Source organism: Lipotes vexillifer, unplaced genomic scaffold, assembly GCF_000442215.2.
Source record: "Lipotes vexillifer unplaced genomic scaffold, Lipotes_vexillifer_v1.1 scaffold147, whole genome shotgun sequence".
Taxonomy (NCBI): Eukaryota; Metazoa; Chordata; class Mammalia; order Artiodactyla; family Lipotidae; genus Lipotes; species Lipotes vexillifer.
In genome coordinates this window covers 998,509-1,015,445 of record NW_006778796.1, presented here as the reverse complement: position 1 = coordinate 1,015,445, position 16,937 = coordinate 998,509, and the positions used below count along the sequence as shown (strand labels likewise).

Here is a 16,937-nt window from a genome sequence, read left to right as displayed (position 1 = left end):
AACATTCTAAAGGCTTTATTTGGCACCAGGTAGGCTATTTCATTATAACAGTTGTCAACTTCAAGACAGCCATTAAAATAACTTACTGGCAGCTACTGAAGGCCCCTTGGACCAGTGTCTCAGTCTGGGGTTGGGTGGATAAATACTGTAAGATTAATGTACCCCAAATAAAGGGTCAAAGCTACTGTACAGTAAGTGTCCGTACATAGCTTAAGTACACAGGTGCCTTGCAAACTTGAAATGCACAAGACCTCCTTTTATATAGTTGGATACTTCTATCTTGTCTTAAGGCAAGCTTATGATTCTTGCAACCTTTTTTCATGATTAGAATTGTCCAAAGGCTTTTTTGTGGGAAAGGCTTCCTAATAGGTCTCATTGAGTGAAGTTTACGAAAACCCGAGGCATTTCCAACAGCACGATCTCCTCATATAAGGATGGGGCCCCCTGACTTATCTCTCCTCACTTCCTTTTTTGAGAAAGCTAGTCGGTGAGTCAGCTCAGGGCTGCAACATTACGGTTGATGTCAGCAGCCTGGACTGCTTGGCAGACACGTGTGCCAGCAGCTGGTGGCCACGCCCTCCTATCCTCCCTCCGGAGCCAGCTGGTTCTTACCAGTTTTGGCAGCTTTGCACAGCACTGCTTGTGGCTTCCTGTGGCTGCCCTCTCGCCCCACCGTGCACCTAGTCCTCTTAAGTTCTCTTGCTAGGCAAGGATTGGCCACCAACCACACCTTGGCTTAAACGTGGGTGGATTTGAAATGAACTGTTAGACATGATCAGAATTAGCAGATGACATATATACACAAGACTCTGACAACTGCCTTGATTGGGGCTTGAGATACTTAAAGGAGAAACCAGCCATGGCCAGCTCGCCTGGCTAATGTTTAAATGGAATCTTAAGTACGGTTGCAGTTGAAACAAAATTCTTTAATTATCCTGTGCTTGGACAGACGTAGGGGGCGTGCAGGGTGTCTTTTAAAATAGTTCCCCAGTGGTTTGGGCAGTTTTTGGTCACGTGAATCCTGTGAGCTTCCTGAGGGTGGGTGACTTTGTTCTGCAGGTACTGCTGTTGGCTTGCAGCTTACCTGGGCAGTGCATAGCTCAGTGTTCACTCAGCTCTGTTGCCTCTGTGGTCTAGCGCAGGGGTTCCCAGGGAAGCTGAACAGGGCATCTTGGCATTGTACTCCTGTTCCTGCTTCCATCCCGCGACCTCCATTGAACCCAGGGAGATCTAGACAGCATAACGCTGCAGTGTCCGCTTGCCAGCTGATGATTTACGTTTAAGTGTTAGCACTGTTCCCTACTTATGCAATGGAAGCCCCTCTGTGCTTCCCTTTCCTATGTTCTGGGCTGGGCCGGAGAAGAAAGAAGGAAGGTCAACAAAAGGCTAATCAGAAGCCTAGGAAAAGTTTGGGGAATTTCTGTCTTCAGGTTATTTGGCCCTTAGCCTTCTTTTTAATTTATTTATTGTCCTAACTTTTAAAAATAAGACTTAGGGGCTTCCCTGGTGGCGCAGTGGTTGAGAGTCCGCCTGCCGATGCAGGGGACACGGGTTCGTGCCCCGGTCCGGGAGGATCCCACATGCCACGGAGCGGCTGGGCCCGTGAGCCATGGCCGCTGGGCCAGCGTGTCCGGAGCCTGTGCTCCGCAACGGGAGAGGCCACAGCAGTGAGAAGCCCGCGTACCGCAAAAAAAAAAAAAAAAAAAATAAGACTTAGGAAACAAAGAAAAGTTAAAACACAGTACAACAAACACCCAGAACCTACCACCTAGATTCAACAATTATATTTTGACATCTTTGCTTTATCTATATATGTGTGTATATATTTCCAGTCCATATTCCTCTTTCTAAGACTTCCCTCCAAATTTCTTATAACTGATAACCCTTCTTTTAAAGGTTTAGGAATCAGCGTCTTCTCAATTTCCTCTTAATTTTTTTCTTTTTGTTTGCAAAAAATTTTGCTGAGTAAATTTGGGTTGCTCTTCTTAAGACCCCTTTCTCTGGGTTGGATTGAACAAGAATTCACACTCGGAAGAATAATTAAAGTCTGTCCCCTATCAGCTGGAACTTTAAAGAAACCCACCTATTTACCCCCTTTTCTGTTGGAGGCGGTGTATTTGTTTTATTATTTTTAGGGAGAAATCATCGTATACAGGTATTCTTTAGTATCTGAACTTAGGAATTGAATAGATTCAGGTACACGTTTTGTGATAGGGCTGGTAACTATCATTATCTGAACCCTCATGTAGATCTGAGGTCCTGGAACCACATAGCTTTGGATGACAAAGCGTTTCTTATCATCTGAATTCCTGTTCTCTCAAGGTAGGAACTACATAGATTCAGATATCAAGAGATATTTGTATAGCAAGGAGGAAAGTGCTCATTTTTATCAGAGCCCAATCTTACATACCTACATGAACCTATGGGAGGTCATGAAATCTAATTTGATCTTGATTACACGGGCAGCCGGGAGAATGGGGGAAACAAGCTTCAGATAATGTCATCATCCTTAAATAGCTGTAGTCATGTCTTTATTTGTGACTGTAATTCCTTTGAGATAAACCTTTAGTGGAAATTGAATTTGTGTTTTTTTAAATAGTCACTGGTCTGTTGGGATCGGAAATATTTTCTAATAGAAAACAGTTATTGACCACAGTTGAAGTGTCTGGTTATTTACATAGTCTCTCATCTTTATCTAGTTTTTTAATTTTAATATCTTTATTGGAGTATAATTGCTTTACAGTGTTGTGTTAGTTTCTGCTGTACAACAAAGTGAATCGTCTATATGTGTACATATATCCCCATATCCCCTCCCTCTTGAGCCTCCCTCCCACCCCCCTATCCCACCGCCTAGGTGGTCACAAAGCATCGAGCTGATCTCCCTGTGCTATGCAGCAGCTTCCCACTAGCCATCCATTTTATATTTGGTAGTGTATATATATCAATGCTACCTTCTCACTTCGTCCCAGCTTCCTCTTCCCCCCACCTGTGTCCTCAAGTCCATTCTCTACATCTGCGTCTTTATTCTTGCCCTGCCACTAGGTTCATCAGTACCGTTTTTTTTAGATTCCATGTATGTGCATTAGCATACGGTATTTGTTCTTCTCTTTCTGACTTACTTCACTCTGTATGACAGACTCTAGGTCCATCTACCTCATTACAAATATCTCAATTTTGTTGCATTTTATGGCTGAGTAATATTCCATTGTATATATGTGCCCCATATTCTTTATCCATTCGTCTCTCGATGGACATTTAGGTTGCTTCCATGTCCTGGCTATTGTAAATAGTGCTGCAGTGAACACTGTGGTACATGAGTCTTTCTGAATTACGGTTTTCTCAGGGTATATGCCCAGTAGTGGGATTGCTGGGTCATATGGTAGTTCTATTTTCAGTTTTTTAAGGAACCTCCATACTGTTCTCCATAGTGGCTGTATCAATTTACATTCCCACCGACAGTGCAAGAGCGTTCCCTTTTCTCCACACCCTTTCCAGCATCTATTGTTTGTAGATTAATTGATGATGGCCATTCTGACCCGTGTGAGGTGATACCTCATTGAGGTTTTGATTTGCATTTCTCTAATGATTAGTGATGTTGAGCATCTTTTCATGTGTTTGTTGGCAATCTGTATGTCTTAGAAATGTCTGTTTAGGTCTTCCACCCATTTTTGGATTGGGTTGTTTGTTTTTTTGATATTGAGCTGCATGAGCTGCTTGTATATTTGGAGACTAATCCTTTGTCAGTTGCTTCGTTTTCAAATGTTTTCTTCCATTCTGAGGGTTGTCTTTTCCTCTGGTTTATGGTTTCCTTTGCTGTGCAAAAGCTTTTAAGTTTCATTACATAATCTCTCATCTTTATCTCAGGGCAGTCATCCAGCTGGGGTTCAAGATCTGCCACTGAGTTACAGGTCCTTGCAGACTGTATGGGCCAGGGCAGCCCCTTGTGGTCATGTGATGTCTTTGTATTGCGTTTACAGGGTTTGTCAATTTCTGTAACTTCAGTGGGTCCAGACATGGAAGTGACATGACTCAGCAAAGAGGATTACTTGGAACCTAGACCACATCTGATCTTGAGTCCTGGCTTCTGTGATCTTGTGCAGGTTACTTAAACCTCTTAAAGCCACAGTTTTTTCATCTGTAAAATGGAGCTAATAAGAGCTACCTTAACACCAAATGGATTCCATATATTTCATGCTGAGTTGTTTAGCAGAGTATTGATGATGGCTTATTTTTTAAAGTCCCTTTTTGTTTACTGGATCTGAGTAACAAGCTGGTCAACTCAGATGGAATAGCAATTAGTTTCCGTTGAATATAGCAAATGGGTTTTCGAAAACCATCATTAAAGTGACAGAAGTTTTCACAAATGTAACATAAAAATTCTTCCTTCTTTCTAAGTGTTGGATGAGGTCTGGAGGGAAAGTTCAGTAGGAAGGTGATTTTTAATTGTAAGGAGCTTTCTTCTTGAGTATCAGACATATCTGGCTACAGAGGGGAGAGGAAAGGACCTTGTGGAATCTGATTGGGTGATGCCAGGAACCAAGGGGTTAAGTTGAACCATTTTAGCAGATTGGCAAGGGGCATCAGGGCTGGGTAATTAAGGCTTCATTTCAGGGGATCACTGATGCATCAAAGTTGTTAATTAGTTTTATGAAAACAAATTGTGCAACCACAGGGAGATTGTAATTAGGTAGTAATTGAAAATAACTCAGTTGTAAACCTTAGTTGAGGAACCAGTGGAAGTAACTTGGAAGGAGAAAGGGAGTTGGGGTCTGTCGGTGGGGAGGGGGGAGAATGAAAGAGCCATAGCAGACAAACAATAAGACAATTTGAAGATAGATGAGGTAGAGTAAACTTTTTCTTTTAGAAATGAGGAAACAGATCTGAAAAGGGGTGCGGTTTTTCTAAGACCACACAGCTAGTTAGTGGTAGATTTCCTTTCTTCCTTTGCCATGATGTTCCAGGATTGTCATGACTTTGATTTTTAGGAGATGACTATGAAGATCACGAAACACGCTGAAAAGAAGGCTTCTGGGGCTGGAGTCTTCCACCCCTGCCTGTTTGCAGAGTATCCTCAGGAATGCTGCTCCATCATAGGAGAGAAGCAAAGTAGTCTCAAACTCTTGTTTCACTTATATACCACCCTCACCATGACAATGGCTTCAGCATCCATGGCTCCACCATCCCCAGGGCTGGAGAAACATTTCAGCCTTCCACAGTGTGTCATCCTCGGAAAGTCCAGTCAACAGGGAAGTGCATTTTGTTTGATGTTAAAAAAGGAGAGTTATTTTATTTTAATTTTATTTCGGAGTATAGTTGATTTATGATGTTGTGTTAGTTTCAGGTATACAGCAAAGTCATTCAGTTACACATATACATCCATCCATTGTTTTTCAGATTCTTTTCCCATATAGGTTATTCCAGAATATTGAGTAGAGTTTCCTGTGCTATATGGTAGGTCCTTGTTGATTATCTATTTTATCTATAGTAGTGTGTATTTGTTAAAAGGAGAGTTATTTTTGAGGTTCAGTTTCGGGTTGTGATTTGATTGTGCACCCAAAGCGGGCATGTCAGTTTGGGGAGCTGGTTGAGGGAGGCGTGGACAGTTGCAAGGACACAGCTGGAAATGGCTCTTTCCAGTGCATCCCAGGGCAAGTTATATCATTGTTCTCACCCATACTGCTCAAACCTCTGTAGCCCAGAGGCATTCAAGCCCACGAATTTTAATCAATAGCTTGTTTACCTAATCCCTTTGCATGGTTCCTCATACTCAGTGGTTCTGGGAATCCGGGAGGAAAATAGTCATGTCAGCAATGGAGTTTTAGGTATGACTCAGCTGTCCTGTAAGGTGAACCACTCATCTCTCTTTTCTTATCAGTTTAGACCAATAAATACAGTATCTGGAAGGACAGAGTGTATTTGTATGGAGACTAATCAGGAGGACATTTGGGGCTCATTTGGCAAAAATAAATTTCACCGTCTTGAAGTTCATACAATAGACTTGTACTGATGTGGGTTACTTAGGGAGCTCTCCCCTCAGGATCCCTGCCTTCTCCCCCTTTTTGATCTGTCTTACTGTCTCACCCTGATTTCTCAAATGAGTCTTCTAAGTTAGCACGGTTACAACATGGCTATAGAGCAAAAAGAACTCTACTTTTCAAGTTTCTCCAAAGGGACTTGAAATATCTGGTGGATCCATTGCCTTAACTGGCCAAGTTTTCCCGGAGGCCTTTCGTTTAAGTCTTAATATTTGCTTCACCACAGTTAAGTTGGGAGGAGTGTTGTCCTTTTGTGCCTGTGAATGCTTTAAAAAAGTAAAGAGAGGAGCTCAGCCAAGTAGATGATTTTCCAACTGTCCTGTTCCTTGGCTACCAATAGAAATAAGAACTGTTGCAGCCACATTTTCCAGTTAACAGAGGGAAAGTATACTTATCAGTGGTGACTGCTTTTAAAAATAACATTTATTGTATTTCTAATTATAAAAGTTAATATGGCCATGTAGAGAATTTGGGAAGCTTAAAGGAGAAAAAGGAATAAATTCATTTACTCAGGATCTCTTTTGTGATTATTTTGATAAGTTTATGTTCAAATCTTTTCCAAGAGGATACAACCCGCTTCTGTGGACATCTAGCTTTCTTGTTTAGAGCATTTGTCTTCTCTTTTAGTATCTGAATCTTATTATAAGTGCTCTTTATTTGCTATAAACTCAATACTGAACCATGAACTTTCTGAACTAAGAAAATAAAGAATTAATTTATTCCACACATCCTGAGGCTTCAATTTCTTATTAGAGAAGTCACAGGTAACACAATGCTTGAGTTGCAGTACTGCAAAACAATTTTTTTTTTTTTTCTTTTTTTGCGGTACGCGGGCCTCTCACTGTTGTGGCCTCTCCTGTTGCGGAGCGCAGGCCCCGGACGCGCAAGCTCAGCGGCCATGGCTCACGGGCCCAGCCGCTCCACGGCATGTGGGATCTTCCCGGACCGGGGCACGAACCCATGACCCCTGCATCGGCAGGCGGACTCTCAACCACTGCGCCACCAGGGAAGCCCTGCAAAACAATTTTGATGGATATTTTCAATAGTAAGGTAAAGGGAGGAAAGAAGTAAGTTTCTAGGGGCAAATTTTTTTTTTCCTGCTAGGAAAAAAATGCAAGTAACTTTAGAGAAATCTGGAATGCAACCAGCTACTGTGTATCCTGTACATAGTGACAGATATATATACTTGGTAGAGGAATAGATTTTCTAGAAAGATGCTTGTCAAATGGTCTCTGGCTTTAATTGTGGTTGTGAGCTCCATTGTGGAGCTGCTAAAACCATTCCTAGCGGCATTTTCCCATTCACTTGACTCACTGTTAATGATTGGACAGCATCAATTCAGCATTCTGCCTTCCAAATTATGTTAGAAGTCATGTACTTAATTTCCACTGATAATATCCTTTGGCAAAATTGGGGGGAATATTAAATATTGAAAGTTTTGAACTGAGTTCAGGAAATAGGTGGGTGGATTTCTTAGGCTGTTGGCATGTGATTTGTGGGCAGGAATTTCTTTTTTTAAGCAAGAACAGTGCACTATATTGACTGGCCGGGTCATCCAATGTACTGTCCCTGAGAACCAGAGTGTAGACAAGTGTTCTTTGTCTAATTGAGTGAATAAAAAACATGTTTTGGCATGAATGGCCATGTGCATTTTCAGGGAGGAGGGGCACATGCATGCCAGGGCCTAATGAATTCAAATCTTAAAAACGTATCCATAAAACTTGTCTGTGGATCAGAAGGGGGCTGGTGGGAATGCGTGATATCCAAGCCTTAAGATTGCACTGGAAGCAGAAGCAGAAGCAGGATGTGGGTGGTTGTACAAGGGAAAAATGCTGTTGGAACATTAGATGTGCCGTGTCAGAGGCCTTCAGAATCTGCACAGTTGCAAGAATTTCTCAGGCTGTAAAGCTTGTAAAAGAGGCAGTTGTGCTTTGCTTTGTGCGTTTTACAACTGATGAACGTCATCCTTTGAAACAAGGGGCAATGTCTTCCTGATTGAGGAACTTGAAAATGTTTCTCTTGACAAGTGGGAGTCGAGTCATGAGGTTTCTAATGATCGGTGATTAACAGCTCCAGGAAGAGTGCACATCACTGTCTGCACCCTGCCCCGTGTCATCTGGCCACCTGGTTCCCAGATTTCCCTCTGTACCAGAAGAACCAATAAAAATATAAGTCAACCGACTAGGAGATGCCACTGGTGTCTGCCAGATTTCTAGGGTATGATGTCAAATGACAGGGGCAACTAGAGATGTCCAGCTGGCCTGAGTTGAGCACTGACTTTCTCCCCGGGTTTGTGTGCCGTCTCTGGGCCATAGTCATTTCACCTGCAAAACAGGGTGATACCACTCATCACTTACGCTCATCTCCACTGTGCACCCTGGTACAAGCCATGATTACACGTCACCTGCCCACTCACTGTAGCAGCATCCTAACTAGTCTTCCTGTGTTGATTCTTACCTCCCTAAAATCCAGCCTCCATGCACCAGCCAGAGTGGTCATGATGCTCACTGTCTCCATCTGAAACCATCGTGTTTGCTTGCTTTCTTCTCTCTGATCTATCTTCTCTCTGATCCCTGCCCTGGAATGCAAGCTTCACGGTCTCCCCTACATCCTGAAGAGCCTATCCATTGGCTCCAGCGGGGTGGTTCTCCCTCTCTCCTTCCAGCCGCTTTTGCTCTGGTGTTCTCCTGTTCTCATTTTTTTCAAGCAGTTTTATTTACTTCCTGAGCTAGTTTGAAATGGGAATCAGGAAACAGAGGGTTTAGTTTTAGTTCTGCCACTTCCTGGCTGGGTGCCCTAAAGACAGTCACTTACCTTCTCTGGGCCTGTTTCCTTACTTGTAAAGAGAGGGTGTATTTGTTTGCAAGGGCTGCCATAATAAACTACCACAGACTGGGAAGCTTAAACATCAGAAGTGTATTTTCTCACAATTCTGGAGACTAGAAGTTTGAGGTAAAGGTGTCAGCAGGGTTGATTCTCCTGGACGCGTCAAAGTTGGCCGTCTTCTCCCTGTGTCTTCAACGTGGCTTCCCCTCTGTGTGTCTGTGTCCTAATCTATTCTTATAAGGACATCAGTCATATTGGATGAGGGCCCAGGTGTACCTTAATTACATCTTTAAAGGCCCTATCTCCAAATACAGTCATGTTCTGAGGTGCAAGGAGTTATGAGTTCAACATACGAATTTTGGGTGCACATAATTCATCCCGAAACAGAGGGGAATATGCTGGATAATATCTAAGACCATTTCCAGCAGTATGAAATTATATTTTTGTTGGACATCTTCCTCCTCACTTTCTTGCCCAGTTTCACTCCTGTGAGGTAACAGCTTGGTGTATATGCTTCCTAATTTTTAATGTTCATACATATCCTCTCGTGCATTTTGAAGGGTGTGTGTGTGTGTGTGTGTGTGTGTGTGTGTGTGTGTGTGTATCTAGCAATAATGTAAGTGATGGACTGTCAAAATGGGAGAATTTATCCACAAAATACTAAATGGAACCAAAAAAAAGCATCCAGGAAGGGCTTTTAATTTCATTTCTTTTCTATAATTTTTTTAATTTAAAAATTATTTCTATCTTTATTTTTTATTTTATTTTTTTAAAACTTGAAGTATAGTTGATTTAGAATCTTGTGTTAGTTTCTGGTGTACAGCAAAGTGATGCAGTTATCCATATATATGTATATTCTTTTTCAGATGCTTTCCATTTAGTTTCTATAATTTTTTTTTTTTTTTTTTTTTTTGCCTGCATTGGGTCTTCGTTGCTGTGCTCAGGCTTTCTCTAGTTGCGACGAGCCGGGGCTACTCTTTTTTGCGGTGCACGGGCTTCTCATTGCGGTGGCTTCTCTTGTTGCAGAGCATGGGCTCTAGGCACGCGAGCTTGGTAGTTGTGGCTCGTGGGCTCTAGAGCGCAGGCTCAGTAGCTGTGGCACACGGGCTTAATTGCTCCGCAGCATGTGGGATCTTCCCGGACCAGGGCTCGAACCCGTGTCCCCTGCAATGGCAGGCGGATTCTTAACCACTGCGCCACCAAGGAAGTCCCAGTTTCTATAATTTTTGAAGTATATAATTCAAAAGTGTTTCTTTCCACAGCTGGAAACTGACAAGCTGGCTCTCCCGAGGAGCCCCAGCCCGCTTAGCACGAGCCCGGTCGCCAGCCCCAACCCGAAACTTGAGAATTCCACGCTTCTGACGGTGGAGCCCTCCCCGCTGGATAAGAACAAGGGCTTCTTCGTGGACGAGTCGGAGCCCCTCCTTCGCTGCGACTCCACGTCCAGCGGCTCCTCGGCGCTGAGCAGGACCGGATCCTTTATAACCAAAGGTACGGATGGTTCAGACCCACATTCATTCTTCAGCCTCCCCTCAAAGAGCCCGTGGCATCTCTCCCTCCATCAGTTCCCCATTCCAGTAGGGGCTGGGTCATCTAAATGACCTTCCCTGGACTCCGAGGTGAGGCTGGCCTGCGCGAAACGACGTCATTAGCCAGTCGGGACCTGCCTAGAAAATCTTTACAGCCCCGACTGTCTGGCCGGGAGCCTGCGTCCAGGAGTATCGGTCACCCTTGATCCTCATGATGCTATCGAGTGTGTGTTTCGGGGAAGGTCCAATAATGTGTAGTCTGGCAGGTTTTGTGTGTGTGTGTGTGCAAATTATTTACTAGGCTTGCAGAATCCAGGGATTTAAAGTATAACTTATCTTGAGAGTCTGGAGTAGAGGTTTTAGTGACTGAAATTAAATTTCGCTCTGTTAAGCTTGGTTGCAAATAACAATGTTTTAAACATCATGGGTTGGTACTTTCGGTAAATAATTTGCCACTTGCAGTTTTGAATAGCAGGGTAGGGAATTAGCATGTACACTATACTGATGACAGGTTTTTGTTAGAAATTTCCTAGTTTGGGTAACACCAGTTATATTTTACCGAAAGGGGTATATTTTATGTTGTTTTTTATATATTTATAAAATAACTCTATTTCACATATTTATACTTTATATATTCATATATCTCTATACTTATATAAAGATTTATATTTTAGTTTATAATTTATGTTACATATTATATTTTAGAGAACACATTTTATAAATGGTAATAGAAGTTATAGTTCCTCACTCCATTGTAAGATATGACCCAAGAAGCAATATTTTCTTATTTATGTGCTTTTGCTCTAAGCAGTTTAATTTTAAAATATGACAATGTAATTAGGAAGTCAGATAAGCCGATTATTGACTTGGAATGTTTGAGGGGAAAGGCTGGGCTCATATCTTTGCTTACTAACATGTTACAGATGGGGAAAGTAGTGACGTTTTGTTTTTGTTTTTGTTTTTTTAAAGTTTCTTTAAGTATTTCAGCATTCTCCTGAGTTTTAGGAGAATTTCGGAGATGTCATTTGAGTCTAGGCAAATGTCATGTTCCATCGACAACGCATTCAAGCAGATAAACAGATCCTTGTCTGATCTCTGTTAGGCGCATCTTGTTTGTTATCTTACGTGCAACGTCGGTAAAAACCACTGTGGTGTTTAAAAATGTGCCTGAGCTTCACTCCCTCACCTTGCAGGGGGGGATGGGGACAGCCTGGGGAGAGGGTCGCTGTCACCTTATCTCTCCTCCGTCCCCCGGTACAGTCCCGTTACAGCTGTCCCCTCTCCTTTCCTCCCTGCAGAAAAGAAGGACACAGTGCTGCGACAGGTGCGCCTGGACCCCTGCGACTTGCAGCCTATTTTTGATGACATGCTCCACATCCTGAATCCTGAGGAGCTGCGGGTAATTGAAGAGATTCCTCAGGCCGAGGACAAGCTGGACAGGCTGTTTGAGATCATTGGAGTCAAGAGCCAGGAAGCCAGCCAGACCCTCCTGGACTCTGTTTATAGCCATCTTCCCGACCTGTTGTAGAACACAAGGAATACTGCACTCTGGAAATTACTCAATTTAGTGGCAGGGTGGCGTTTTTAATTCTTATTTTTTTTTAATTTTTGTTTTTTGGTGTGTGTGTGTGTGTGTGTGTGTGTGTGTGTGTGCGTGCACGCGTGCACGTGTATGTGTTTAACAGAGTATATGGCCAGTGTTTTGAGTTCATTCTTTCTTTTTAAAAACCCTCCTGGGAAGTTAGCATATAAGCCTTTTCAACTGTTTCAGAATATCCACCACTGAAGTTTTTTTAGGTTCCATATTTTCTCTGTTTTGCCTTCGTACATATTCTCAAAATTGTTCTGTGCACTTTAAATTCACTTAATATATCACAAATACCGTGTGGCTTTTCCCACACACTGGATTATGAGGCTCTTAACTTCTTAAAAGTGTCATAGCATCTTGTGAATGCTGTAAGCTGTCTTCATGTCTCAACATTCACATCTGCTTTATTATTATTATTATTATTATTACTATTTTATTATTTGCCATTTATGAATTTTCTTAAGGGTTCAAGAAACGTAAGACCCCATTGAGTTACTGTAATGCAATTAGATCTTGAAGTATCTTTTTAACATGCCTTGTTGGGTAGTTCATATTTATGGCTGAAACTTGACCACACTGTTGCTGATTGTATGGTTTTCACCTGGACACCGTGTTGAATGCTTGATTACTTGTGCTCCCCTTATGCTATTCTGCTCTGGGCTGGAGACATGAAATCCTCACAAGCCATCATGACTTGCTATTTGAGTGGCTCGACAACTGGGCCACCAAGGAACTTGAACTTCAGCTTTTAGAGATTGAGCTGTTCTGGAACATATTGCTGCACTTTGGAAAGTCACAATTGAAGTGCTGGTGACAAATGACACCTTTTCCAAAGGGAATTTGTCCAGCTTTGCTTTACAAGATGTCTTGTTTTTTATACACACATAGTCAATAGGTCTGGTCTGCCCTCAAGGCCTTGGTCTTGGTGGGTTTCCTTCATTCAATCACTTTAGTTAAAAATGGCTGCAGCTTTAAGAACTCTTGTCTGATATATTTGCAACTCTGCTCCCATTTATAAACGTGCTCTTTGATGCTTAGTTGCTGAATTCTAATGCAAAGGTGGTGTGGACTCCCTTTGTGTGGGTGGGGTTTGTGGGTAGTGGTGAGGGACTGATATCAGAAAACTGCCTTCAAGTGTACTAATTTATTAATAAATATTAGGTGTTTGTTACTTGAGTAGTTGAGTGTATTTAATCCTTGCCTTCTTCGTGTGCTCATGTTATAATTCTTTGATTAGTCTCTTGGAAAAGTGTATTCTAAAAACCTGAGCGTTTCTAATCTGTGAATCATGCACATTAGCGGAGGTTTGTGTTTGGAAAAGTACCTCGAGATTCATAGAGAAGGACTTCCAAGCATTGAGGATGAACAAGCATTTCCTAGTTTATTGGGGGTAAATCTGAAGGCTCCTGCTTTTGAGATTGTCTCTGCTTTAAGAAATGAGGATTTGGAGGTGGAGAGGTATAAATGCTGACTAGGCTTTGGATTATATTCTTCTTAACTCATTTCCATCTTGGAAATTAATACTCATGGGCGGGTCTATATAAGTTCATGGGCCTGTCTACACAAGTTCATAGGCTTCTATATGAAACCTTATTGCCCCTGGGGGGCTTTCTTGGCAGTATGGCAGGGTAACATCTTATGTTGGTGGGATATATTACATTATATTTTATCTACTATGTTATATTTCATTGCTTATCTCCCATAGCTTGGGAACCCTGGCTCTACAGAATTCCCACAGCCAGAACCCTCAGCAACTCTGAGTTCCTCTTTCAGTGAGAAATGGGAAGTAGGTACCCTGTCTGAACACTTTGACACCCACGTCAGTGACATGAAAGGGGTTTTCTGGTTTTGTCCACTTCCATGTGACTGGTTTCTAGAGCGCCATCCTGGGATTTGGTTTCATGGTTCTCGGGCCAAGTTTCCTTTTCTCTTTGTCACCAGAAGATAGAAACTCTTCACAAAAGGAAAACAAACCAGAATGGGTCCTGGATGGTAGTGGAGGAGACAGATTTTTTGTTTTTCAGAGGATTTCAGGACTGCCACTTATTTTATGTGGGGTTGAGAACATCATAAATGAATGAATCAGCGTTAATGGTAATTTGTAAATTATTCATAGCTTGGAGATGCTTTTATTAATCTTTTACACAGCTTTATACTTTACAAAGTACTTTTCATATTATGTTATTGAATCCTCACAACTATCCTATAAGACAGGGACTATAATTGGTGCCCATTTTTATAGATGAAGAATAGGCTTATTTTAAAGGCTAAGGAACTTGCTTAAGGGCCAACAGCAGAGTTGTAGAGATCAGACTTGAATCTGAACCCAAGACTGTTTATTCAGGACTGTTTATCCAGAACTCTTTTGTCAGGCTGAAACAGTGGACACAGAGATCATGGTGATAAAATTTATCTGGGTTATAAGGAAAGCCCTATACTTAAGTTCAATAAATAATTGTGGAAATATAGGGAAGGGGTGGCATCTCTTGATGACCCAGGGGAAGGGGACATAGGAGTTGTGGTTAAACAGAAGCTGAATATTGAATTAACATGATATATAGCTTTTCTTAAAAAAAAAAAAAAGGCAACCTTTAACTGCAGTATTAAAAAATAGAATGTTCTGGGCTTCCCTGGTGGCGCAGTGGTTGGGAGTCTGCCTGCCGATGCAGGGGACACGGGTTCGTGCCCTGGTCCGGGAAGATCCCACATGCGGCAGAGCAGCTGGGCCCGTGAGCCATGGCCGCTGAGCCTGCGCGTCCGGAGCCTGTGCTCCGCAACGGGAGAGGCCACAACAGTGAGAGGCCCACGTACCGCAAAAAAAATAAAATAAAATAAGATAAAAACAGAATGTTCTGATTGGAGCTGATGATAATCTCATTTGTATACTATCTTGATCACTTCTGAGGTTTTCTCTGATTGGAGCTGCCCTGCTTTGAGGGCTCTGCTGAACTGGAAGGTCTCCACTGTGGGGTTGGGGTGAAGAGGAAGAAACGGAATCGGGAGCAATGGCTGGGAAGTTACACTTGATGAGGAAGACCCGTGGAGGCAGGGGAAACACTACCTTCAGTGATTTGAAAGGCTGAGCAAGAGACTGTTTTTCTTTAGAGAGTCATTCTATCTTCTCTAGGCCAACTTAGGCTAAATGCAGAGGAGCTTTGACACAACTAGGTGAGGCTGGTTTTCAGAGAGAATGATTCCTCCTCTGAGGAGAACTTGGACGTGCTTCAGTGCTTCTGAACCTTTCACGTAAGTAAGCATCGTCTGGGTGCTAAATAGGCAGATTCCCGGACAGTTCGATTCTGGAGATTTGTGGTGACGTGGAGATCGAGCTTCCCACACAATTCTTCTGGAAACCCTCATTGGGTCACTTTGAGAAAAGTGCTTTAGATCCTTGCCACTGGGGACTGGGGACCAGCCGAACTACATCTGGGAGCTTTTAGAAATGCATAGTTTGAGGCCACTTTGCTGTGCTTCTTAAACTTTAATAAGCCATGAAACACTTGGGGATCTTGTTACAGCACAGATTCTTTTTCAGTTGTTGGCCTGGGAGAGGGGGTGCCTGGGTGGCATGGATGCTGCTGGCCCCTAGATCACACTGAGGAGCCTGAGATGAAGCTACGGTTTCAAAGAGACTTACAAAGAGTAGCACTGATATGGGAGAAGCTTACACCAATTCCACAGGAGAGAAGGAAAAAATCTCGGATGATCTAAAGAGATTTCCACCGTCAGGCAATCCAGTCCTGGTCAGAATCTACTGGAATCAGCCAGAGGAGCTTTGAGAAATCCAATGCCCAAGCTCAACTCCAGACCAATTATGCCAGCCTCTCAGGGATGGGACCCCGACATGAGCATTTTTTAAAGCTCCCCAGGAGATGCCAGTGTGTAGTCAGCTTGCACAACTGCTGATTTAAGAGCTCGTGAAGAGAGTGTTTCTGGAGCCTCACCCCAGATCTGATGGATAAATCTTACAGGGAGGTAACCTGGGGATCTGCAACTGTGATTTTGCTATAGCCAGTCCCACTCAACCCTGCAGACTTGCTTTAGGATACATAACCCTGCTATAAAATGTTATGTAACTGTTAGCGGGCTTCCTTGGTGGTGCAGTGGTTCAGAATCCGCCTGCCAATGCAGGGGACACGGGTTCGGGCCCTGGTCCGGGAAGATCCCACATGCCGCGGAACAACTAAGTCCGTGCACCACACCTACTGAGCCTGCGCTCTGGAGCCCACGCGTCTAGAGCCTGTGCTCCGCAACAAGTGAAGCCACCTCAATGAGAAGCCCGTGCACCGCAGCAAAAAGTAGCCCCCACTCACCTCAACTAGAGAAAAGCCCAGTGCAGCAACAAAGACCCAGTGCAGACAAATTAATTAAGTAATTAATTAATTAAATTTTAAAAATGTTATGTAACTGCTAGGAATCGATACACTACCGAGCACAGTTGGGGCAACATCTTATGGCTTAATTGCACTGATGAACCCACCTGCAACTAATCAGTTCTTCATGGCTTTGAGCATAATATATAAGGTATGATTAACCAAGAATATTTGGAAAGTGATGTTATGAACATATGATTAAACAAGAACACTTGGGAAGTGATGTTATCCTGATTTATGTTTCTATCTGTATATTTTATTGAAGGTTTGCCAATTTCAAAGAAATGAAATAAGGTATCATGAGTCATAAACCTGCACTGACTATATCATAGAATCTCAGACTTTTGCAACACCTGGGCCACTGGGGCTTCCATCTCATTGTACAGTCCTGTAGATGCAGCAAGGTCCTATCTTGACCTTTGACTTGAGAAATGTAAATGTGATCTTTTGTTTAGCCAGAATTGTAGCCCTTACCTTTGTAGGGAACATTGGACATCATCCAGGGAGCCTGTGGTTTTCGGGTGGGAAGTTAGGGCACTGGTATAAATCATAACATTGTGGCATCCTAGAAAGGACACTGGATTTG

The 16,937-nt window shown here is 42.7% G+C and overlaps 1 protein-coding gene across 1 annotated transcript in view; it reads left to right on the top strand.

The window, feature by feature from the left end:
* TNFRSF21 (TNF receptor superfamily member 21) overlaps positions 1-13,154 on the top strand; it is a 66,737-nt gene extending 53,583 nt beyond the window's left edge. Inside the window, exons 5-6 of the mRNA XM_007451908.1 lie at positions 10,124-10,352; positions 11,689-13,154. Coding sequence (XP_007451970.1) covers positions 10,124-10,352; positions 11,689-11,918 — 459 coding nt within the window. The 3' untranslated portion in view covers positions 11,919-13,154. The remainder of the gene's footprint in view (positions 1-10,123; positions 10,353-11,688) is intronic.
* The last annotated feature ends 3,783 nt before the right edge of the window (positions 13,155-16,937 follow it).